At 40.3% G+C, this 24,696-nt stretch overlaps 1 protein-coding gene across 1 annotated transcript in view; it reads right to left on the bottom strand.

Moving 5' to 3' along the window:
• Positions 1-9,869: 9,869 nt before the first annotated feature.
• Positions 9,870-24,696, bottom strand: part of shisal1b (shisa like 1b) — a 142,965-nt gene continuing 128,138 nt past the window's right edge. The window contains exon 7 of the mRNA XM_030426338.1: positions 9,870-14,020. Coding sequence (XP_030282198.1) covers position 14,020 — 1 coding nt within the window. The 3' untranslated portion in view covers positions 9,870-14,019. The remainder of the gene's footprint in view (positions 14,021-24,696) is intronic.

Genomic DNA, 24,696 nt, shown 5'->3' with positions numbered 1-24,696 from the left:
TGCTCAAAAAATAGTTGCCAAACAAAAGTCTATGTAAAGTACACAAGGTGAGATACATGAAGTGAACAGTCCTTTATGTACATCTAACAACACAAGACTGTGCTGAGGGGAACGGTGCCTTTATGTTGAACTGTCAGCCTTTGTTTCTAGAATGAAATCAGTGACGAGCCGAAGGAGCTCAATCGAGACACAGAGGCTGATAAAATGGTCACAGGTCACCTCCCCTGTTGCATTGGGTGAAGCTGTGGAACAGGATCGTCCAAGGCGGCAGTGAAAAACATCAACAATCAGACTGCTTCACTCTTTCTCTGTTCATAATGCGCCTTGTATCAGCGTCAAAGAATAACAAGCACTTAGTGTGCGCAGCTACACTCAAGAATCATTATGGAGATTATGATTATGTTTCAAATGCATCCAAAGTGGAGCAGGATGCAGGGGAGGAAGACCACAGGGGGGGAAATCATCAGACAGTCACTTACAATGAATAGCGTACAAAATCTCTATGGATTGATTTGTGTATTTACGATAAATTACAGTCTTGCTGCCAAAAAAAGGGGGGATTTATGATCAGGTTGCAAAAGCTTATACTATCTTTTTTAACAAGTCATAAAATTCTTTGAAAGTAAAGAGTCCTTAATGTCTGCTGAGGATCCTGAACGTACAGATAGTCATATCGTTAATGCCATTTTTACCTGATCTCTAAGAGAATCATCATCAGTTTCTTCCATCAGAAAAAAATGAGTACGTCTGTGATATTAATTCTACCGACAAACAACCCAGTACCCATTATTTTCTCCCGAGGCCGAGCTTGTTATTCTGCTGAACATAAATTAGGTTGAATATCCACACTTCCTCTTTGGTGCTGTGCCCTAGGAGGATATAATGAAGAGTGATGTAAGCTAAGTTCTGTTTACACTCATTTTTCAAACAAACTGCTGATCCTCCTGGGGGAAACTTGTCCTCTATATTTGACCCAACCTCAGTATTTATAGTGAGCCGGGGCTTCGGCAGCCGATACCAAACATGGCCGTCTTTCTGAGGATATCATAGAGAATCCTCACGGACAAGAACAATACTGAAATACAAACTCAGGACCTTCTTACTGAAAATACATTCAGTGCTGTTTTACCACTGAAACACCTTCACATTTGATTTTAATGAGCAAAACAAGTTGTTGTGCAGCCGAATCAATACTTGTTATAAAGTAATGTAACTGGAGAGTTTGTGAATGATCGATTGAGATGGAGCAATTGGCTCCACTTTCATTTCTAGTCTCCACAGGTCTGTCCTTATCTCAACCCCTCACATCTTGTGTTGGAGACAGAAGTCAATGGTAACAGTCTGGAAGAGATTAAAGCTCAACCACCTACGAGGTGCAGTATTGAGCTTCTGATCACATAGTACAGTAGAGAGACAAAACGAAAACAGACGATCGATCCAAACGCTGCACTGACGCAACACGGGAGCCGTTGCAGCATTCGTCACCAAACAGGCCAGAGCCAATATGTGAAAGACTGTTGGTCTAAATCAATGAAGAGCTTTATTTTGTCCTGCTTTCTGTGAGGCGCTGTGTGACGTCTGAACAAGAAAGGTGCAATGTAAAGAAACTTTACAGAAGTGGCACTGCTTTCTTTTGGAAGACAAGTAAATGGGAAAATAGCAATATGAAATATTTCTTCATTTTTGTACCCAGAAGTGTCCTGTCAGTGTTTTGTGTGTTTTGTGTGTTTTCTGGTGGTTTTTGCCTCTTTTCCAGTGTATTTCTTGCCTCACCTGCTCTTCCCCAGTTTGCTTTCCCCCCACACCTACACTGCATCTTTTTCATTAACCTAGGCCTGTTCCAAGCGTTTCCCAGCTTATCCGCACCTTCCGTTTCCCTGTTCTTCCACTGATTCCCCTCGCCTGCGTTTCTACGCCTCACTCCACCTGCACCTCACCCCCTCATTAGTTTAGTTTGTATTTTAGTCCAGTCTTTAGTTCAGTCTTTGCTGAGTCACCTGTTCTGTTTTCCTGATCCTGCTGAGTTTCCCTTATCTTTGTTTTGCCAGTTTCCCAAATCAAACTTCATCCATGGCACTTCCTGCCTGCAGTCTCGTGTATTTTTTGGTCAACCTTCTCCGCTCCAGTGTGACACAAATGTTACCACCTGGCTCAAGGATGGCAACAAGAAGGGAGGCCACACACAGATATCTTAAACAAAAAGTAGTTTATTTAACTCAAACCAACATAAATGTTAAACTAGTGGGATATGTACAATAGGAAAGGTATCAGTCGTGGCAGCAGTGTATGGATGAGTGAAGATATGGTGTATTGTGTGTTGTGAAGTGCATCAAACTAAACAAAGGAAAAAGAGGCTGCGAGCCCTGCTGCAGGCCCAGGTGAGAGAAAGAGACACACCCCTAGAGGCAGTCCTTATATACACTCTGGAAGCCCCACCCAAAAAGGCAGGTACAGGTAGACGACCCTCCCAGCTCCATCTACCTCTGCAAGAAAACAGTCAGAGCATGTCAGACTACCAATTCAAGAGGAGGAGAGGTCGTCACACAAAGCAGTGGACTGTAATCAGTGAAATGCAACAGGGGCATCTTTCTGACGTGAAATCTTGGCTGAAGATTGATCGATGGGAGGACGGATGATATTATTGCTTGGTACAAGCTTACGTGACCACACATTACATTTTGTTCTCCAGGAAGAAGATACGACTCGATTTTGATCGATTTTGAGTGAGTAAATAGTTTGTTTTCTCTCCTGTGTTTATGACTTCAGAACTGGTAGAACAAAAAGTTCTGTGAGGATAATCTTTCTAAATTCCTTAATTAGTTTTTTCATGTGTGAAACCAGTTGAATTCTTTGTTTTGTCGCTCTGTTTTTTTACAAATAAAGTGAAGTTTTTTTTTTCCAGTTCAGTTCTCAAATCATCAACAAAGGAGGGAAAACAATTTAGATCTGACTAGGAAAATGGATCACCAGGGAAAAAAAAATTCCCCTCAGGGCTTTCGTACATGAATGCTGTCGGATGATGTGTTGGCTCTGTTGTGTTGGTGTTTGTGCACTTATCAATAAGCTATGAGACATGCTTCTTTTATTTTTCCCTCAGATCTGCTGGATGTCTTTGCCTGTGCTGGCTGTTTCCTTCCTTCATGCTGTTGTAGATCCATTTAGAGCTTTGGCGTCGGTAGGAAACGTAAATTAACTTCTTGGAGTGTCGACAGTGACACAGTTTCTTATTTTGGTTGATGTTTGGCACTTTTAATTCCAATGCTTCCTTGTTGTTTTTACATGCTGGTGAAATATGAACACTTGTTTGAGTGTTATGAGTCTTAAGGGCCTGAATTGATTTTGTGAAGATTTTCCCCTTGCTTGGTGCTTGGTTGTTTAGAGGGCTCATTGCAAGTCTCATCTGTTTTAGAACATAATATTGTACATTGGCTTCAGTGCTGTATACACGACTGCACACAGCACATTCACATAATTGCTTCCCTGTGATATTGGCTTCACGGGGAGCTCAGTTTGGGCAAAGTCACATTTTCTCTACACATTTCATATTCAATTGAGCATTAAAGCGACATGTCGACTCAAGGAAATGCATTTAATTGACAGCTTTTACTTATTTTTTTCATACCAACACATTGATTACATCACATTCTACATTTAGCTGCACTCATGGCTTCAACAGTATTTTGGAGCGAGGGCGATTGCTTTGCATTTCAGTGAGTTTAACGAGCTTAATAATCATCCTCTGCATAATTGACGCGTCTTGGTTTGCTGCAGATCATGTGAACTGTGGAGTTTAGATTTGTCCATTTGAATTTTACTCGATGGCACTTTCCCTGTGGTTTTGGGGATTTAAGTGTTTTTACTGTCACTCTTGATCTCTCAGCTGTGTCGTGAGCCCGGCGAATGTTTGTGGCGAGTGACGACAGCGTCCTATGCCAAATATTAACTCTGTGGATTATTTGTATTTACATAATAAATCTGTTCCATGTGAGATAGCCGATGGAGCTCTTTTGCACACCCAAATCTGCACAAATAAATCTGCATAAAGTGTATTTTATTTAAATAGAATAATAGATATTTAATGACATTTAAAATAATGGTTTCACAGCCTCAGGGTATGGTCCCCTCGAGGGGGTCGCTGAATCAGTCTGAGGAGTCGCAAGATGATTAACAGGATTGTTACCTTTTTAGTTAAGATCATTGAGGGCAGGCTCTGATTTACAATGTTGTCAAATGAAAAGATCAAATTATCAAGAAATACAGAAACAACAATGTAAATTAGGTACAAGTGTATATAAATAAAATTACCAGTATAAATACAGTTCATAGAAGATATGGGAAAATGAAATGAAAACAGGTACAAACAGCCGAATGGTTTAAAATCATGGCACCATTGAGGATTCTTAATAAGTTGTTCCAGGCAGTTGGGGCATTAAAAATAAAGGCAGATTTTCCAAGTTCGCTGCAAACTCGAGGGACTTGCAATGACAACCACTCACTATGCTGACTTTGATAAGAACCTGTGGTCCAGTGAAGCAGAGCAGATAAATATGGTGGCAACTTCCCAGTAAGGTCCTTTAAAGATAAATCAAACACAAAAGCATATTATTTTTGCTGCACAAAAAAGGTATTTTTCTTATTTTTGCATTTTATCTTAAAATAGTGTTTGGAGGACCGTCAGACCTCTAAAAACTGTTCAGATGAATCAGTCTGATGACTAGTCAGCCCTCAGATGTGTGAAACATCTGGGAAGAGGTTTTGAGAAGTTACTGAACTCAAAAGCAGGATTAGCAGTTCTCCCGATATTTAACACTTAAGAGACGACAGCTTACTGGCTGTCTGCAGCTGCACTTTCGCTTATCATGTGCGCACAAAGACGATCGATTTAGACGGAGCTGCAATTGTCATATTTATTCTCTTTTTCCAACATCCCTTATTGATTTGTTTGGGAAAGGGGGTTTACTCTGGGCAGATTTGAGAAACCAAACTTGGCAATAAACTGAATTTCTGCCTGTTGTTGTGGTTTGTATTGGTGAATCCCTGAAGGGTGGTGAACTCTGGAATCTTTATTTTATTGGTAAAATATAATTTGAACTTGCTTCACTCTAAATTGCAAGCCATCAGAATAAAGTCAAGCTGCCATTGTGAAGTTCCCCATATCTTTTTTAAAAAAGAGATTGAAAATGTGAATGACAGTTTGTCGGAGCACAAAACCAAGGATCTGTTGGTCTTTACAAATGAGACTGTCATGTTGTGGGTTTCTAGTTAGACGTTCCTGTCATGTCAAGCGTTACTTTCCACTTCCTGTCTTTGTCTTCTTTCTGTGTCTTTCCAGTAGTTAATCGCTCCCTTTGTTCCCTTCAGTCTTGGTTGGTTTGTTCTATTTGCCAGTCCTTCTGTGTTTCCTGTGTTCCTGATTCGTTCCCCATTGCTTTAAGGGTTTGTCCTCTATTCTTGTATTACTCATTAGTTTTCATAGATTCTGAAGAAAATGTACAAGTAGACATCTCCACAGGTCAGAGTCCATCATCCTTTCATTCAGTCTTGGTTTCTCTGTGTTGGACAATAACGTAACTTTTATATCTCACAACTAATAAGCCAAAACCATCCATCAATCCTGCATTATCCTGTTTATTCTTTTCATGTTCCTCAGCCTCAGTGAGGTGTGGTCCACTGTGGCAGCATTACCATGAAACACTGACATTAATATCTTCTTCAGATGGATCTTAATGCCGCATTGGTGCCACAGAAGATCCGGCCTGAGCAGACAGGCCAGTGGAGAGACGAGGCCTAATGGAGTTTTAATAGATAAATGTTGGCAGGATGTATCTCGGGCTCCTCGATAACAGCAGGATGTGGAAATCCAGACAATGGTTTTTAAATGGTGATTAATGGAAGCTATTGGTTTCATATGCTCGGATGATGGGAGGAGCGTTGCTTACAGGCTTAGTGGATGAGCAGAACCAGGGCGGGATGATCGACAGAGGTGGACGAGCACTGAGTTATAGTAGAAGTCAGTTTATTAGGGAAGCTCAAAGGGACCTTGACAATGTGTTAACAAATGAGGTATCTGGAGGGCAACACATTCTGATCTACTTAGGTTAGATTCAATCATGACTAATTGATTTTCATTGTGCGAGTGAAGGTCCAGGGGTTGGCTTCCAACTATGAGGGGCCAAAGGTAACAGACGATAAAGTGCTTAGCTAAGTTTGACCTGCATGCCAAATGGTGGGAGATGCTTAACACAGGTCAAACTCCTCTTTTAGCCTATTGGATAATTTGGCAAGGGGACCAATCAGAAGAAGTGGGTGTACTTGAGAAGGGACTCTAAAAAGGTTCTCACAGGAAGAACGAGGGGTGTGTCACTTGCTAGATCTCCTTAGATCAAAGGCTGATAGGAGTTCTGATCAGGCAGAGGGAGAAGCATTTTGGCATTGCTTTTTCCAGAGCTTTGATAATATCAGAACGCGGCCGCTTCTGATCTGGACGCAGGGCTCTAGATTCTGTTTCAATAAAGATTACTCTATCATTCCACCCAGCCTTACCTCCGCAGAATTCTTTTATCATCAAACTACACGCCGACACCTTTGAGGAGGAAAGCCCAGAAACTACACAAACTTCTTGGTTGCCGGGGGCCTTTGACACAGGAGAGCAGCAGCGGATGCCTGATTGGAAGCGAGGTGTGGAGGCCTGACACTGCCTGTCACTGTCTGTTTTTAGCCATCACCTCTCTGTTTTAATGACGTTTCAGTGTTGGGCAGCTTCGGATGTGACTCAGTCAGCTTGAGAGAGTCACTACTTTGAGGCCAGGTGAATCATCTAATGGCGTATTGATTGACATTTTGAAAAAAAGCAAACGCACTCAGAGGCCTTCGGAGCTCCCACACAGACAAAAGGAAGCAAAAGGTCGAGTCAGAAACACGTCTGAATACGTCAATAACATCATGAATGACTGATGTTTTTCAAAAGTTGGTTGAAGAAGAGTTGAAGAGTGTTTATTAAATTGTTTTCATGTACCTGACATCAATTGAAAAAATAAATTATTTTACTCTTCATTTGGCCACATGCTGCTACAGAGATGTGAATGTCCATCAGAAATTAGCAATCATAACTAGGCACAGCATGCTTATTTTGCTTTAAATTTTTCTATGGGTAGTTACTGAAAGAGTTTGGATGATGGTGTCTTTTTGTTGTCTTTCCAAAACTAAAAACAAAGAGCAGAGGTCAGCCCAGTTAAAGGAACAGGTGACATTCACAAAACATTTCTAAAGCTTCACAGCATTCCCTTAAACAACTAAAGCAGCTGGGGTGAAAAAATAAATAAATATATAAAGTAACTCCATACAGCTTGTCTGGTGTGATCCAAGTCTTTGGAAGCCATGAGATCCCAAACGGTTTTAACATAAAGGTAATTTACAAACTCAACATTCAATCAAACTCGTGCACCTACTTCAGACACTTTATGCTTAGCAGCTACAATGAAAAATACATGTTAAAAGTTGGAACTTTGCACATTACTTCCATTGCCAAGAGTTACCACAGTAGTTTGTGCAGCTTCTGCTTTACGTTAGAGGTGGATTTCATCGTTCGTTGTCGAGATTCAGTTCCCGTCTGTCAGTTCGGCGGGATGACTCGTTCATGTAGTTCGTTCGTTCGTTCGTTCAGTCGCACTTCCGGGTACAATGTCGTTCAGCGGTGATTCACGTAACAAACAGTTCTCAGCTCCTCGTTCTCAAACGATCGCGCTATGGGTCAACATAACATTGTAGTTCATGACCAATACATAGCTGCAACTTCATGATTATGTGTACTTTTAGACAACATGACAGTTAGCAGCTAACATCTAAAGCTGGCTAGCCAAGAACGAGTGACTGACTGAACGAGAACGATAGGAGAGAAATTAGTGAACGGAAGAGAACAAGAGCTCGACGGCGGTTGTCAACTCCGTGGGCCGGGGGACGGACGGAGGCTCATCGCCGTCAGCTGGGAGCTCCTAGCCGTCAACCGGGGGACGGACAGACGGACACTCACCACCGTCAACCGCGGAGTATAGCGGCGCTGACCTATCGGTATAACGGCGCAGCGCCGCTGTTCCACCGTCTGGGGCGAACCCTGGTACTTTTAGACAACACGACAGTTAGCAGGTAACAGCTAAAGCTGGCTAGCCAAGAACGAGTGACTGACTGAACGAGAACGATAGGAGAGAAATCAGTGAATGAAAGAGAACAAGAGCTCCTCGTTCTCAAACGATCATGCTAACGGTCAACATAACACTGCAGTTCATGGCAAATACATAGCTGCAACTTCATGATTATGTGTATTTTTAGACAACACGACAGTTAGCAGGTAACAGCTCAAGCCGGCTAGCCAAGAATGAGTGACTGAGTGAGAGCTGCGAACGAAATTAAATGTTTTTTTTTCATGGAAACGGTTGCTATGCATTCCCGTTTCTCATTGGCTAAAATTCGACGACAGTGTCCTAGACCCAGCATACGATTGGCTGGCTATCAGTCCTCCTCACCTCTCTGATAACTAAACAGTGAACAACGCAGCGACTGGTCTGTGAGAACGAACGAACGAACGAGAGAGAAGTGAAACGGGGAATGAGGTCAGTTCGTTAGCGTTAAAGAGTCGCTCGTTCGAACTGATTCGTTCGCGAACGAGCCATCACTACTTTACGTTACAGCCTGCTTCAGAACCAGCATAAACTTTGTGTCGGGGCCTGTCCTGAATGCTGCTATATCATAAAGTAGGTCACTTAAAGGGTAAGTATCCTAATTTTACACATTAAAGTGTGTTTACAGGCCTTAGGGGGTATGTATAAAAAAATCAATTAATGAAAATAAAAAAAGTAGTTTAAAGACTTTTTTGGCTCCAGAGGAAGCTGCCATAATCTGATAAAATCACCTAAAGTGATGTCACTTAGAGGTTATGTTGCATTGTGGGTAATGTAGATACCACCTTTTGAATAGGAAGAATATTGTGAAATTATATTTGGATCATTTGGTGTTTAATTGTCTATAATGAGTCCAACAGTGTTAGGAGTGCAATGCTAGACCAGTGGACTGCTTTTTAAACCTGGCGCCTACATTACCCCCAATGCAATTTACCCACTGAGTGCCATCAGTGGAGGCAATTTATCAGATTACATACAGCTACCTCTGGAAAAGGCTTTACACTACTTTTTCTTTCATATGAAGTAGTACTTCCCAAGACCTGTACGCTCAGATTAATGTGTAAAATGATTTTTTTTTTTTTTTTATTGTATTTGGGAAATTTACAGCAATTTCCCAAAATATTAAACAAGCCATGTTTTTTGCCAAATACATCAGTTAGTCCCCATTTAGTCCACCTATTTTGACGTTTCAAACTGAAACATGCTGTTTGAAAACACTAACAACATGGCATAAATCTGAACATATAAGCATTACATTTTTCCACATCATTCTTTTAATTCTAGGGGTTAATCATCTTCACGCTCACTACAATAAATAATATCCTGTGTTTTCATTTGTATGTCTTCTACATGGATCCACTGGTGAAGATGCAGACTGTTTTTTCTGCGACATACTGCTTTGGCCTCAGGCTTTAAGCTTATATCATGTATGTAGCCATTATGTGCATGGGAAGCAGTTACTAAGGGCAGGGCAAAGCAAACGGTAAAATGTTCTACCCTGTGTTCATCACTGATGTTAAACAAACCAAAGGAAGTGTATCTGTCCAGGATTAGAAATGTTGTGAGGACAATACTTAACAGATAAATGGATTAAATGTGTGTCAACACCCCAAAAACTAGGAGAAAAGATGGGCTGAAAAATAGAATCAGCTGGTGGAAGATTTCTTTTGCCAAAGAGCACTTGACACAGAGGGATTTAAACACACTGGAAAAGATAAAACTTTATTTCTCCCTGTCGTGACAATACAAAGTCAACAAGTGCAATAACAATCCGACTGAAAACGGTACTTTACATTCTATCTAGTAGTAAATACATAGACAGAACGTGGTGCACATTATCATCACCACCACACCCAAAAAAGTGAGGTATCAACCACTACAAAGCTTCTGTGTACAGGTGGGTATTCAACTGTAAGGCAACTGTATACCATGACAACCTGGAGAGACTGAAACAGATGTGCACTCCCTTCTTCCCGTCCTTTTTTTATTATTGTTATTATTGTTTTGTATTTTTTATACAGGAAGAAGGTTGAGCTGATACAATTTACAGTACCACATCACATCAGGCCAGAGTCAAGACTGTTTTTTAACAAAACAGAAAACATCACAAAACCAAGTTGTAACATTTGAAGAAAAATCGAGGAAACGTTGCTCCTCCTTCTTGAATCTTGAGAGAATCCATTTGTAACCCTGCTACTGCATGTCAGAGGCAAAATTAAGTTATTTTCCCTGCGTGTGACTATTACTTTACTGATGATAAGAACAGGCCTTCTTTCCAGGTCAGAACACACAGTACAGAGCCCTGAAAATGGACATGTTCTCCAACATAAGACATTTTTTCCCCCTCACTTATCCAGCATTGGGGACTAATTAAACCCCCTTTCTGCTGTTGCACCTACTATTAGAAAATCCTCCTCCCTGTCCGCTGTTGCTGTTCACACTCTGGGAATAAGGAGGCAGCTACAGAGAAGAAAGCATGAGAGTGTAATTTTGAACTACTGCTGGTCTCCGGGCCAATTATTTCACTTGGACACTTCCCATTCCTCTGCCCCTGAAAATGATGGCACGAGCCTGCTGGGGCGCACACGCAATTAAACTTTAGCCACCGGAATGGGAATTAACTTGCTCTAACAACTCAGCAAATGTGAATATTATTGCTGATAACTGAGGATGACGCCGGCAGGCCCCCCTTGCAGCAGCACTTGAGTAAATCTGCTCAGTGGGTCCACTTAAACTTCATGAAACAGAGAGGATAAATACGACGGCAGGACCCAAGGTTCATAGCTGTCATGGCATTTCTCTGTCGCTATCTCGTGTTGGCTTTAAAGTGAGGATATTGCCACCCAGTTACCCGGACATAATATTAATGTTTCTGCAAACCACAAATACATCCAAGGTTGACATATGTATCAAACGTAGCATATCATGTTGACTATATATGCTTATTAGACAGCCTAACCCCCTAACCCTGGAGGAGATGGAGTTGGCATAATTACAAGCCAACAAGGCTGCCTAACCCTAACCCCCTAACCCTAACCCGCAGTCCAGCTCACACCAATGGATATTTGTCTGGACACCTCGGTATATTTACAGCTGTTTCTTTGGGGGCAATGCTGGTTGTTTCTTAAGGTAACCTACAGACATCTCCTGCTGTTTTTGTGGTGACCAAAACCAGCTTTTTTCCACTGGAAGGTCAGACCGCCTATGTCCATGAGCAAAATAGTTATTTCAAGCCAAAGCAGTTCAGTTTGAACTTGCTGTGGTTTTGTAGAAATATTTTTTGCTAACATTTATTTTGGCAATTCAGTTGACATTTCATTGTGTGCATGAACCAGAGAGTGTGTACACAAACAGGCTCTGCAGCTGCCAGATTAACAGTTGCAGATGTAAGATTGGGACCCGACTACAACAACCGTTGGTCCACCTGGTCCTCTCACGCTGTCGCTCATATTCAGTCTGGCACCAACAGCTGCTTTGTTTGTTCTCAGACATAAATGAGAACGTTTTAGGGATTACAGAGAATTTATCCCAGTAGTTAGTTCTGATTTAATTTGAACAAATTGTCAGTTTATGTAAATGCAATTATTCTATGACAAACAATCCCCTGGTTTCAGTTTCCCAAATGCTTTTCACATTGTATATCTTTGGATTTCAGACTGTTGGCTGGACTGAAGAAGTCATTGTCTCCTCCTTTTTATAGACAAAATGATTACTGATTAAGAACATAATTGGTGTATTGAGATGAATCAATGATGAAATTGATTGTGACTGTAATTTGATAATTAACTGTTCACACTGGTTCCCAATGTAAAGATTCTATGCTTTTCATTGTCATATATGATAGTAAACTAACTTTTGGGTTTAGAACTGTCAGAAATTGGGGTAGGGGTAGTTTTTAGAGCAAATTATTCATTGATTGATGAAGTTTGAATTGTTTTCTCTTTACAAAACTCACACAGATATGGTTTGAGACCCTTTTTCGATACAAGTTCAATATCCAGAAACACTTTATGTCCATTTCATCAACTTCACCCTCTTGCTAAGAAGTGAGCTGAGCTGAATCATCTGTGATAAACCTCAATGATTACCCACTGCTCATTGGGCTGGCACATCTGATCTAAACATACCATGTCATCCATCTGACTAAGCTACTGTACATTATTGCTGACAGTGGAGGGGGTTTTAATGGGTTTTTCTTTTCTTTTCTTTTTTTTTTTTACATTTCCATTATGGCTAATCTCTTCCAATTGTCTATTACCAATGTGGGATGAAGAGTGCTCCTTATAAAGGAGCCAAATTGATATTCATTTGTATCATATTGCTAATGGAGCTGTTTGTCAGGCATCTCCGGTAATGAGGAAGGGCAAACAAGTCACTGGATGACGATACCCAGGCAACTGTCTCACACTCACTTTATAAGTCATGGTCTCAAATGGGCTTGTGGGTTTGTTGCCAAGAGTTAAAGGTGTAACTTGAAAGATATGGCCACTTGTCAAAGGTAGCTCCAAAACTATAGGAGGCAGCATAACCGCTAACTGCTGCTTGCTATACACTTTGCTGTCATGACAAACTGCCATTAGCTTGGTTAGCCGTGCAGATCAGAGCCCCTATTAGCTGACAGTAGTCTGCTGCATGTCTGGACTGGAACTTCAGGTCATGGGGGAGTCAACGTGGGCAACAGAGTTCAGTTCAAACTGGCTTAGCTGCCGACCATTTAACATGGCTAGACACTATACTGAGACCTAACATAGCCTCCAAGACTGATTGACGCCAATTTGAAGAAAGGAAACGATACTGAGGTGATTTAAAGTGATGTTTCTTCTTATTTTGTTGATAATGTTAGTTCATTGATTCATGTTTTAAAATTAAATTCTGGTCATATCTTACAAGTTGCCCCTTTTTTAAGGTAATGATTAACTAAGCATAAAAGTTCTGTTTCTGTTGTGAAAGGATCCCTGAACATCATTAATGTTTTGGGTGAATAACTTATTGAGAGTCAGCTCCCTTTTCCTGCCATCACTACACCGAAGTGAAACCTTGATGTCCTAATGTAAAACCTTTAGATCTACAGCAGTTCAACTGTATGGCGTTGTGTCCTCTTCAGACACATTACAATACTGAAGAAAGTACTTGTTTTGAGAAAGGAGACCTAAAACATTTCATACAAGATATTGTTTTTCAACATGGCTGCAGAGACATTTTGTGTCTGGTTTCAGTAAGTAACAAAAACATTCTACTCTAAGTGAGATGCTCAGCATCAACCTAAACTGTTACAAGTTCCGAATGTTAACCACTCATATATTTCTCTGACTAGTTCACATAAATTAATCACCAAATAGATAACCCACGACTGTGTCTAACTGCTACTGAACACAAACTGACACAGCAGTGTAATAAACATTTTATATCTAGAAAGATGAGCTTCTTTTTAAAAACAGGCAAGCCTCCTTGCTTCTGAGTACAGTTAATCCAGTTCAGCTCGGATTTGTTTGGGACACTCCAGGCCTTGGCAGCCATTTCAAGGGATCACTGAACACCTGCAAGCAGTTGAATGTGTCTGTCGTTCATCCGCTGTGGCTGCAGCACTAAGGTCCTCTGTGTTTCCTGACAGGCTTTCTTCAACTGGGTTTCTAAATGCCAGACCAGCCTGCTTCTGTCAGTCCATGGATGATTTGTGCTCATTAGAAAGGGGGGCAGTAGTCACTTCTAACAACTACAGTATGGCTAGCCCACCACTGGTTTTTTAGTCTGTGGTCCAGAGAGGGGCATCTGTGGGGCCTCTCTTCTGTACCACATAAGGAAACAAGGTGTTGCTACTCTTCAGTTTGTCCACTCGCAGCATCATTCTGAAAGAAAAACAGAAATGAAACATGTACATTCTTGAGAAAACATTGTTACCACAAAGTCCGCTTTATTGATTTTTTACGAAGCTTTCAATCACATCTCTTGAGTAAGGAGTTGCCTTATTGTTGTTGTTTATGTGTGATTCTGTTACCTTGGTATGGGATTTCTTTCCCATAATAACAGGTGTTTGTATTCTCTCTGCAACAGCTCTGGTTCTGTTTTTGGTCTGGATTCCAGTTTTTATTACATCACGTTCATATCCACAATGAACCCTTCTAATCTTTTTATACTGTTTGTTTCCCATGTTTGTGTTTTTCTATTCTTTGTATATATAGTGCTGATCTTTAATTCTTTGTGATGTGCTACACTCCTATCCACAGATTGTGACTCTGTACAGCACTTGAGTCAGTTGTTTTTCAATCCTACTATCAACTCACTTTTCACATTTAAAAAGCATGCTGTAGCCAAATTCCCAATAGATAGATAGATAGATGGATATAGATATAAGATAGTCCTGTCATACAATAGACCATATTCACATGGCAGCCATTTTCCTTTGACGTCAGTTTAAGGGTGGGAAGCTCAATTGCTGGGATCAGTTTATCGTGCTGTTTCTGATAAATCTACTTCCCGATTGATCAGCAACTGAAAAGATAATGGATAGTGAAAATTTGGAGAGACATCGGGCTATACTTCAAGTTGTTATAACATTCTGATAACCCATTAGCTAACGTTAGCATTCAACCTCGTTCCTGCTAACATTGCTTTTGGATTACATCCAGTGTATTTTTGTTCCAGGCTTAAATAAATGTTCCAATGACGTGTGTTGATCTTTGAGAGTCAATTTACGGCTTTTTTGTTATTGTTCTGTGTGAACCTATCAAAAGATTACGTTAGCTGGGAACTGGTTGGATGCCATCGTTACTAGTTGTCTAACAGAGGTTTAACAGTCAGCAAGTATTTTGTTTTACCTTCAAATATGGGCCGATTTTTCCTATCCATTGTTTTTTCATGTGCTGACCAATGACCAAGTTGTGATTGATAGCAATTAACACTTTTATATGACCATCTCTTTCTGTGACGATAAAGCTTCTGAAACCCAAGTGAGAATCACATAAATACATACACAGAGCAGAAACAGAAACAGAGCTGCTTCATGCTCATACTGAACATCTGCATCATCAAAGTTCCTTCATGAGCTGTTTGGGAGAAAAAAGAATCCTGGATCGTACAGAACATCAAGGACATGGCTTTTAGTTGCATGGCTAAAACTGTCTCAGATCGCAGTGTGTGTGCTTTACAGGCCACATTGATCTTTATTTAACAACATATTGGCTTGAAAATCAGCTCAAGGCCCGAAAAACACAAAGACCAATAAAATGGGGCAGCTTTGCTTTTCAAAAAGCAATCAGATTTAAAGGAATATTTTACAAGTCTGTAATTCTTGTAACGACTTTTGGCCCACCCGACTCCATGAATCACATCCACCGCACCCAATTCTGCTGCTCAAAATAATGTAACTGCATTTTCATGGGAAAATACGTTTCCACCTCCTCAAACTATTGATTTACCTCTTATTGTATGGAGGCAGGAATATGACATGAAATTAATGCTTTGGCTCATTAACATGGGTGCTTCAAGGACATGAAGGTAATTCTAATGCACTGTAGAAAAATGACTAAAATGCAAAGTAAATGTGTGACAACAGATCTCATGAAAGATAACAGGCACAGCCCAAAAATAAAACTATACTTGCTCATGGCAGTGCCAGAAGTCACTCAACAACTTGCAAAAAGAGCTAAGCCCGTTCTCCGGCTCTTTTCCCTCAGCCTGCAGCCTGAGCCTGGCTGCCTTTGTAGCATCTATGATGTTAATTAACTCACACCACATGGAGTGTTGCTTTAATTGGACAAGGTCTTGGCATGCTGCTCTGTGGACAGACAGGCCAGGAATAATTTCATAATGTACAATTCTATTATTACCACAGAAAGCCAATGAGGGAGTTCAAAGATGGATGTGAATATGCAGGAGACGCAGCCTGGCTTTGATCACACTCGGATAAAAAAAGATGTGAAATGCTAGTTCAGCTTCCAGGGTAGAGCTAAATGTCACCTCCTGAGCAGACAGACCTGCAGATGTTTTTAGTTTCCATGAAGACAAAAATCGATGTTTATCACATAAGTCTTTGTTTATGTCTCACCTGAACATCAGTATCAGGCTCAAACATGGAACGTTACTTTCTGGGAATTCTTAAGAGGTATTTTAGAGTTTGTAACTCAAAAAACAACAAAAAAATGGTGAGAACTTATCCTGCACTCAGGGGCATATACTAATTTTGCATCAAATAAACACTGTCTTAATTTTTATGACACTGCCATGGATGTATAAAAAAAAAAAAGGACGCCACCAGAGTGGGATGTTTCTGGGGAAAGGAATAGCGGATTTCCTAATTTACAGTGAAATTGGATCATATTTTAGGAAGAAAGTTGTTCTATGATGTCTTCTGACTTCACTGCTTCAACTCTGAAAAGATAGATTTACATGTTGCAAATGTCCCGATGAACACCTCCCGGCTGGGGCCACGTGCGGCCTCCAAGATTGCCTAAGGCCAGTTCCAGTACAGATATGATTTATGGAGTTTCCTGATGGACAGATAACTGTAGCTTTCTTGCTAAAGTAACTGATAACAGATCAGTTGTTACTTTTTTTGGCTCGGTCAGATGTGCAGCTAACTTTGTAGCCTTATGTGATGACAAAGCTCAAGAGTGTCAGGAGCCAAAGAGCCGGATGGCAAAAAAACCCACCAAGCTACTGTAGTCTTCTCTGCCAGATGGAGGGGGGCATAATGCACATTCAGCGCCACTGGCTGCTATAAACACTTATCAATATCTGCAACAAGTAACTCCCTAGTTGCCTGTTTACATAACAACCGCATAAATGTGGCGAAGCAAATAACACTCCACAAGCCATTTCATGGGAACTCTAGTTTAAGAGATGTTTATCTATAACCAAAGACATGTAACAGACAGACCGAGCGAGTGATGGAGACTCCATTTTTTACCAGACTGGGTGATATAACTGAAACACTGACTGTAAGAGGCAGTGTTACCATCGCTGGTGAGTCAGGTATGTGCTGTATGTAGTGACAGATGCCACCTCACATGGACTGCTCTATCCAAGGATGAGATCAGCTGACCAAATAGGCTCTCAACCTTGAGTGAGTGAGCGTGTGGTTACTGGCACGAGATGCTGCTGTTACTAGGCCAAGTGATTTATGAATCACCAAGAGACTCTTCGATGTGTTCTGGTTGATGCACAGTGGTGTCATTTGATGTTGCCCAACATCTCATTTCTCCCACGAGCCACGAAGCAGCTTGTTTTTTATCTTGATTGCAAAGCTTTTTTTTTTTTTTTGATCACCGCTGACTAAAGACTACTAAATTTATTTAACATATGCAGAAATGACAGCAGCAGATTGAATATCTCATGCAGTTCTTAGAAAGTAGAGCATCAGAGTGAGCACACTACAAAAAGAATGTAAAATAAGTAATAATATATAGGAAATTCTTACTTCCACTGCCAGCTTCGTTAAAATTTCCTTCTGGTGTCAAGATTTCCAGATGATGCTGCTGCTCCTCAGTGCCACTAATTGGTAGGGGTGGACTACTGGGCAGAGAGGCTTGGCAAAAACTGGGAACAAGGCCAAATTTTTAATGTCTTAATAGCCACGAGCGGACAACCAATCAGGTCTTTAATGCTGCTGAGCACTTTATGGCAATACGACGCGAGTTTCCAGGAACAGCTGAGTTTATTGCTGTTTGAGGGTGGCATGAGAGCCATGCTCGGATTTGTCATGTCGTTTTTTTCCTTTCCTGTGGCAAAGTGATAGACAAAAACTACTGGAAACAGCTGCACTAAACTGAGCCCCCTCAGCCCTGCCAGATGTGCTTAAGTACCCTCGACATACTGACCACTAGAGAGAGAAAAAAATGCTGCCTCTTGGTTTTGATTGGTATAAGTTAACACTATGGTAACAAAGGGCGGAGAACACATCTAATAAGGAGGTTACGATGACAACAAATGGTCATTTCTGTCTCTAATAAAGCTTAGGATAGGCAGACACAGCCAGCAGTATCTTAAAGGCCAACTATCTAGATTGAATGTTTTAGTCCTTTTGCAGGTGAAAATGTTTCAGCCTCTCAAATGTTTTTTGTCCTTTATAATAGTAAATGTAGGGGCTGTTGGGGTTTTTTTTTTTTTTTGTTAACAATTTTTTATTCGTTTTTCATGTCAACATATAGCAAAAAATGTAAATCAGTATAATAAAAAGCAGAAAATAAAAATAAAAAATAAAAAAAACATACAGACCATTCAGGTGTATTCCCCCGTTGGCAGACAATATACTATTGACTGTATGTTAAAGAGCAAACACAAAAAAAAAACAATAACGAAATAAATCCAAACAACAGCGACAGAAAAGAAGAGCACACACACACCAAAAGGAAGAAACAGGGGGAAAATAAAAAAAAAAAAAAAAAAATATATATATATATATATAACTTTCAAAAAAAAAAAAAAAAAAAAAAATCACATACACACACAAACGCACGCATGTTCACATATGCATATATACACACATACACATATATATACACACATACACACACATATACACAAACACAAGCATACATATAAAAGAAAAACAACAAATAAAAAAAACAAAAACAAAGGTGCCATACTTGTTCTCACGTCTAAGAGTCAACCCCCCAACCCCCCACCCCAAATCTAACACATTCACACACTCTCTCACTTAAGTCCAGATCCCTGCATGTCCACAAGGCCCTCCACCCATACTCTTGTTTCATCCATACTCCCAATCCCCAGCCCAAAGTACTCCACAGCCAAAATCACATATTGGCACCTAATTGACTAAAGATAAAACAAATAACACAAAACAAAACCAAACATAACTCAAAAGAAAATCGTTCCCTCCTTGGTGAGTGATCTGCATCCCCCCCACCCATTAACCCACCCTTTCATAGGCAAGATTCTTAACAACTATAATAGCTTCTGACCACGATTTTAGTGTTTTATCCTTTGCCCCATGAGACCGTGCAACAGAAAGCTCTAGTTGTAGAATATCTATCAGGAGGTGCCACCAGTGATCTAATGATATAACGTGTGGTGGTTTCCACCGTACTACCAGCATTTTCTTAGCAGCTGTTAAGCCAGAAATCCAAACTCTTTTTTCATGTGTTGACATAGGAAACTGAGAATTATCATTCAGCAGACAAAGTACAGGACAGCATGGAACCTCCTTGTTAAGAATTTTAGATAAGGACTTAGTAACTTGTAACCAAAACAACTGTACTGCAGGGCATTCCCAAAACATATGTGTAAAGGTGCCTAGGCAACCTTGCGTACATAATTGGCAGAAGGGGGATGATTCCAATTTCATTGTATGTCTGAGTTTAGGAGTAAAATATGCTCTGTGAACAATTTTTAGATGTATGGTTTGATGATTAGGGTTTTTTGAAGCCCGTGTGATATTATTCCATACTGTTTCCCACGATATTTCAGAGTTTATCAGAGCATATATTTTCTGCCAAAATATTTGAATTGCCATTGGTTTATAAGATGCCTGCAGAATCTGGGTATACAATGCTGATACAGTTCCCCTGGTGTTGGTAGCATTATACAGTTGTTTCACAAGGTCATGTTTAGGCAGCTCTGAGTTCCATGGAACTCCATAAGTCTTCATGGCAGCACGAAGCTGAAAATATAGAAAGCGAGAAAATCGACATAAGTTATACTGTTCCTTCAAATCTTCGAATGTGCGGAGACCATTAGAATTGAATAATTGTCCAAGTATATGGATCCCATTGTTTGACCATATAGGGTAGGCTGCTGGTCGACCACCTATCAATAAATTATGATTGTAAAATATTGGAGTGTGAAAATGCCATTTATTATTTGTGTTGGTGTACTCGGTCACCAGTCTCCAAGTTACCAGAACATTTTCAACAATCGGACCAAAAAGTGTTCTGGCTTTTTTGATAGGAATATCTGTAAAGATTAGATCCTGTAATCTACATGGATGTATTAGCTTTGTTTCCAAAGAGCGCCAAGATGTCGAATTTGATGGGTCTAACCATGATTTTATAGTACGTAATACAAATGACCAATGATAAATTTTAAAATCTGGAAGACCCCAGCCTCCAGCTGATTTCTCTCTCTGCAGCGTTGCAAATTTGAGCCTTGGTTTTTTTTTATTCCATATAAATTCACTGATCAAACTCTGCAGTCTATCCCAAAATCCCTTTGGAGGATTCAGAGGGAGCATGGAGCTCAGGAAGTTGATTAAGGGCAATACCATCATTTTTATTGTTGAGATCCTGCCATCGAATGATATTGGTTTTGCCATCCACTTGCCTAAGTTGGTTCTGATCTTATCTAAACATGCACTATAATTATTCTCAACAGTACTCTCCAAATTATTGAAGATGTCGATTCCTAAATATTTGAAATGATTTACCAACGGCAACTGAAATTGAGATAGATCCTCTCCATTATCTTTTAGCGGTAAGAGTGCCGATTTTTGCCAGTTTATCTTATATCCAGAGAGATTGCTAAACTCCCTGAATAAATTAAAGATATGAGGAAGTGACTGTGATAATTCACTGATAAAGAGGAGTACATCATCTGCATAAAGAGATATATGATGAATAGTGGACTTTATCGTAATAGGGATGATATTAGTAGACTGGCGTACTTTTTGGGCTAAGGGCTCCAGTGCTAACACAAATAATAAAGGGGACAATGGACATCCTTGACGTGAACCTCTATGAATTGAAAAAAGTGAGGAGCATACATTACCTGCCAAAACAATTGCTCCTGGATTCGCATATAGAACTTTAATATAGCCAATGAAAGATTCTCCTAGTCCTATTTGCTCTAGTAAGGCCCAGAGGTAGTCCCATTCGAGCCTGTCGAACGCCTTCTCGGCATCAAGAGTTAGGATTCCATATGAGGTCAAAAGATCAGAACAGTCTGGGGTAAAATGTAAAACATGTAACAGTCTTCTTAAATTATCTGAACTGAATCGGCCTTTCACAAACCCAGTTTGGTCACAATGAATTAGTTTTCCTAAATATTTATTAAGACGGCGTGCCAGTACTTTAGCATATATCTTCATATCTGTATTGATTAGAGATACTGGCCTGTAACTGGAACACAATATTGGGTCTTTATGTTTTTTAAGCAGAAGTGATATTAGTGCTGTATTTGTTTGTTTTAAAAAAGAGTGTTTTGCAATTGATGTAGTTATCATTTTCAGAAGCATAGGGCCCAATTCAGGCCGACTACTGGGCAGAGAGGCTTGGCAAAAACTGGGAACAAGGCCAAATTTTTAATGTCTTAATAGCCACGAGCGGACAACCAATCAGGTCTTTAATGCTGCTGAGCACTTTATGGCAATACGACGCGAGTTTCCAGGAACAGCTGAGTTTATTGCTGTTTGAGGGTGGCATGAGAGCCATGCTCGGATTTGTCATGTCGTTTTTTTCCTTTCCTGTGGCAAAGTGATAGACAAAAACTACTGGAAACAGCTGCACTAAACTGAGCCCCCTCAGCCCTGCCAGATGTGCTTAAGTACCCTCGACATACTGACCACTAGAGAGAGAAAAAAATGCTGCCTCTTGGTTTTGATTGGTATAAGTTAACACTATGGTAACAAAGGGCGGAGAACACATCTAATAAGGAGGTTACGATGACAACAAATGGTCATTTCTGTCTCTAATAAAGCTTAGGATAGGCAGACACAGCCAGCAGTATCTTAAAGGCCAACTATCTAGATTGAATGTTTTAGTCCTTTTGCAGGTGAAAATGTTTCAGCCTCTCAAATGTTTTTTGTCCTTTATAATAGTAAATGTAGGGGCTGTTGGGGTTTTTGACTGTTTGACAAATGAAGTAGATTGAAGATGTCACTTTGGGGCTCTGGGAAACTGATGAGCGATTCTCCCAATTGTTTCACACTTTATAGACTTAACGTTTAATCATGAAAATGATCTGCCAATTAATCAATAATGAAAATAATTGTTACTGGCTGCTCTAATTAGAGGTGCATAATGCAAAATTGCCCTATTGTAGCTAGTAGTTAATAGGTTATTGTGACAGTAAATCTACAAAAGATTAGCTTGCATAAATGTGGATGTATGTGGATTTTTTTTTGTTTTGTTTTTTTGTTATCAGGGCTACTCTGCAATCTTTCAACTTCAAAAGTACCCCCTTGGGTAAAATACCTTGGAATGTGTATATAGGACTAAGGTCTTAATTCTCAGACAGTATACCTGCTTTGTTGTATTGTGTAGATCAAACTAGCATCACTGACCGCATGGATTAAGCACTTCCAGTATCAATGCCATGTGCTGCAAGTACAGAGAATAACTGAGTGCAACTGAATGTGCTGTTGCTGTCATTAAGTGCCACATTTCTTTGCTCACAAAGAAAAAAATGCATTCTTCCTATCAAGTGAAGATGAAACTCAGTATCTGGCTTGACAGACCTGTTGTTTTTCTCTCACCTCAATCACACATCATTTTCTGAAGAATGACACCAGTTTCCTTTATTTGTTCAAACTGGTCTGAATATGTGAATAGGAGATTTTAATAAAGAGAGAAAGTAATAACAGTTACCGAGGCCACCCACACTGAACCCCTAGCAGATCTGCAGTAGTATATACCAGCACACTCACGTACCGATATGGTAAACAGTATTCCCACATGCTGAACGGCGAGCTGCACTCTCTCCGAAGAAACAGATCTGTGCGTGTAGAGAAATTATTTGACACTGACTTGCTCTCAGGATTGCTGTGCTGGTAACCGTTTCTTCTAGATTCCTTGGAGTTGCTGTGCGACTGGGTTGTTTTTAGTTGTGGGACTTGACCCCATCTCTGTTTGTTTACATTTGGCCAACAGATGTTTAACTTGGTGGACCCAGTTTCTTGAGCCATTTACCCTGTGATCCTCTCTGGGGAGAAAGAGCTGTACCCCCGCACATAAACCATAGGCCAGCTGATGACGCACTGAGTGGGCAGAATCATGTGTGGTGTACATACAGTATCTTCCAACACGGTGTCTCAACACATTTCGTCAAAAAAAAAAAAAAAAAGTGTGAGCATTATCTAGATTGTGAGAAGTGCTCCACTGTGTGAAACTGCAAACAGGCTATTCTAGTCTTGCCCCAGAAACAGCTCATGACCGAATTTAGCTCCCTGCATCTGTCACATTTTTAACTGATGTGAGTAATTATCTGAGAATATTCTTAGATTGGTAAATGCTGTCCTGTTTATTAAAATACGGTTACACTTTTTATAAAAAAAAGATGCACAAGATAACCCCTCACTGTGCCCTGCAGCAGTTCCCATCAGTCATCATAAGCATGAATTACAATGAACTTACCATGCTCTCATTTTCGAGACCCACTTTATCAATGAGCATCTTGCAGCAGTTTCACACACCTTTTTATAGACATCCTCTGGCTTAAAGCTGAAGATCTGTCAGATCAGGTCAACCTCATAAGTCTAGGATTGATGAGTCCTACAACACTGAACTGACTTCATGTCTAATGAGAAGGCTCCATGGATATGTCCAGTCTTAGTTAACCATGTTTCCAGCAGCGGAGCAGCCCCAGGATCCCTCTGCAGCATTCCAACTCCTCCTATCTATGGCATGCACAGTCCACACTGCTTCTAAGAGCCATTTGTCAAACCCCTGCCCACATTAAATTATCATGACCCGAGAGAGATATCTACCTCTAGGAAGAGACTCTGAGCCCCAGTCAGACAGATAAGGAGTACAGTATGGTGTCTAAGATGGAGAAGTGAATGAAAAATTGACTGCACAAAAGTCTAGGTTTGTTCACACTGCGGTCTACAATCATGCGGCTCTGTTATGAAAGTCTGAACAATGTCTGCCCGAAGAAGAAAAGTTCCCTGAGGCTGCTCGGTCTTATAGATCACTGCTGGTATCATTAATCATCTTGTATGTTTTAATAATAGTCACATGCAGCCCAACACACCTTAAGACTCCTATGACTTCTGTCAAAGGTAATATAAAGGTAAACTGAAAGGACAGCAGATGCTGTTTCGCCAAAGAAACTCCATGAAAGGTTTCTAATGGGACTCAGAGTCGAATCATTCAGATTAAATATGAGTTAGGGGCTCCCGGCAGGCAGTGAAGCTTTCACATTATTCAGTTCTTTTCTATTCATTAATAATGACAGTTCCCTAATGAGCTGGTCAGACTTAAAACCAGGAAAATGTCTCTTTTGTAAGAAGAGGTTGATGTTGAGACAGAGTGCAGCTATTTTGAGATGAAAGACAAATACAGATCAGATACTTTGTAGAAAATCATCCATTAGTGGGCGAAAGGGCTGGATTCTTAAAATATTGATGAAGTCGAGCATTTTCCTTAGAGGAAAACCAAACTAAAATGAGTGAATTCTTTTCCAGTGAGTTGCTAGAATTTTAAAAAAGAGCAGAGATGGCGATATCATTGCTAGGCAGTAATCCTGTGTGTGTGTGTATCTTTGTGCATGCACTGCTGCACTCTTAATAAGGAATTCAAGTAAACGGGAAGCCTGGTGTTTGAGCTTCCTCCCTGTTGGCTTGGGAGAAGTA

Source organism: Sparus aurata, chromosome 8 (assembly GCF_900880675.1).
Source record: "Sparus aurata chromosome 8, fSpaAur1.1, whole genome shotgun sequence".
Lineage (NCBI taxonomy): Eukaryota > Metazoa > Chordata > Actinopteri > Spariformes > Sparidae > Sparus > Sparus aurata.
This window is presented reverse-complemented; position numbering and strand designations above follow the sequence as displayed.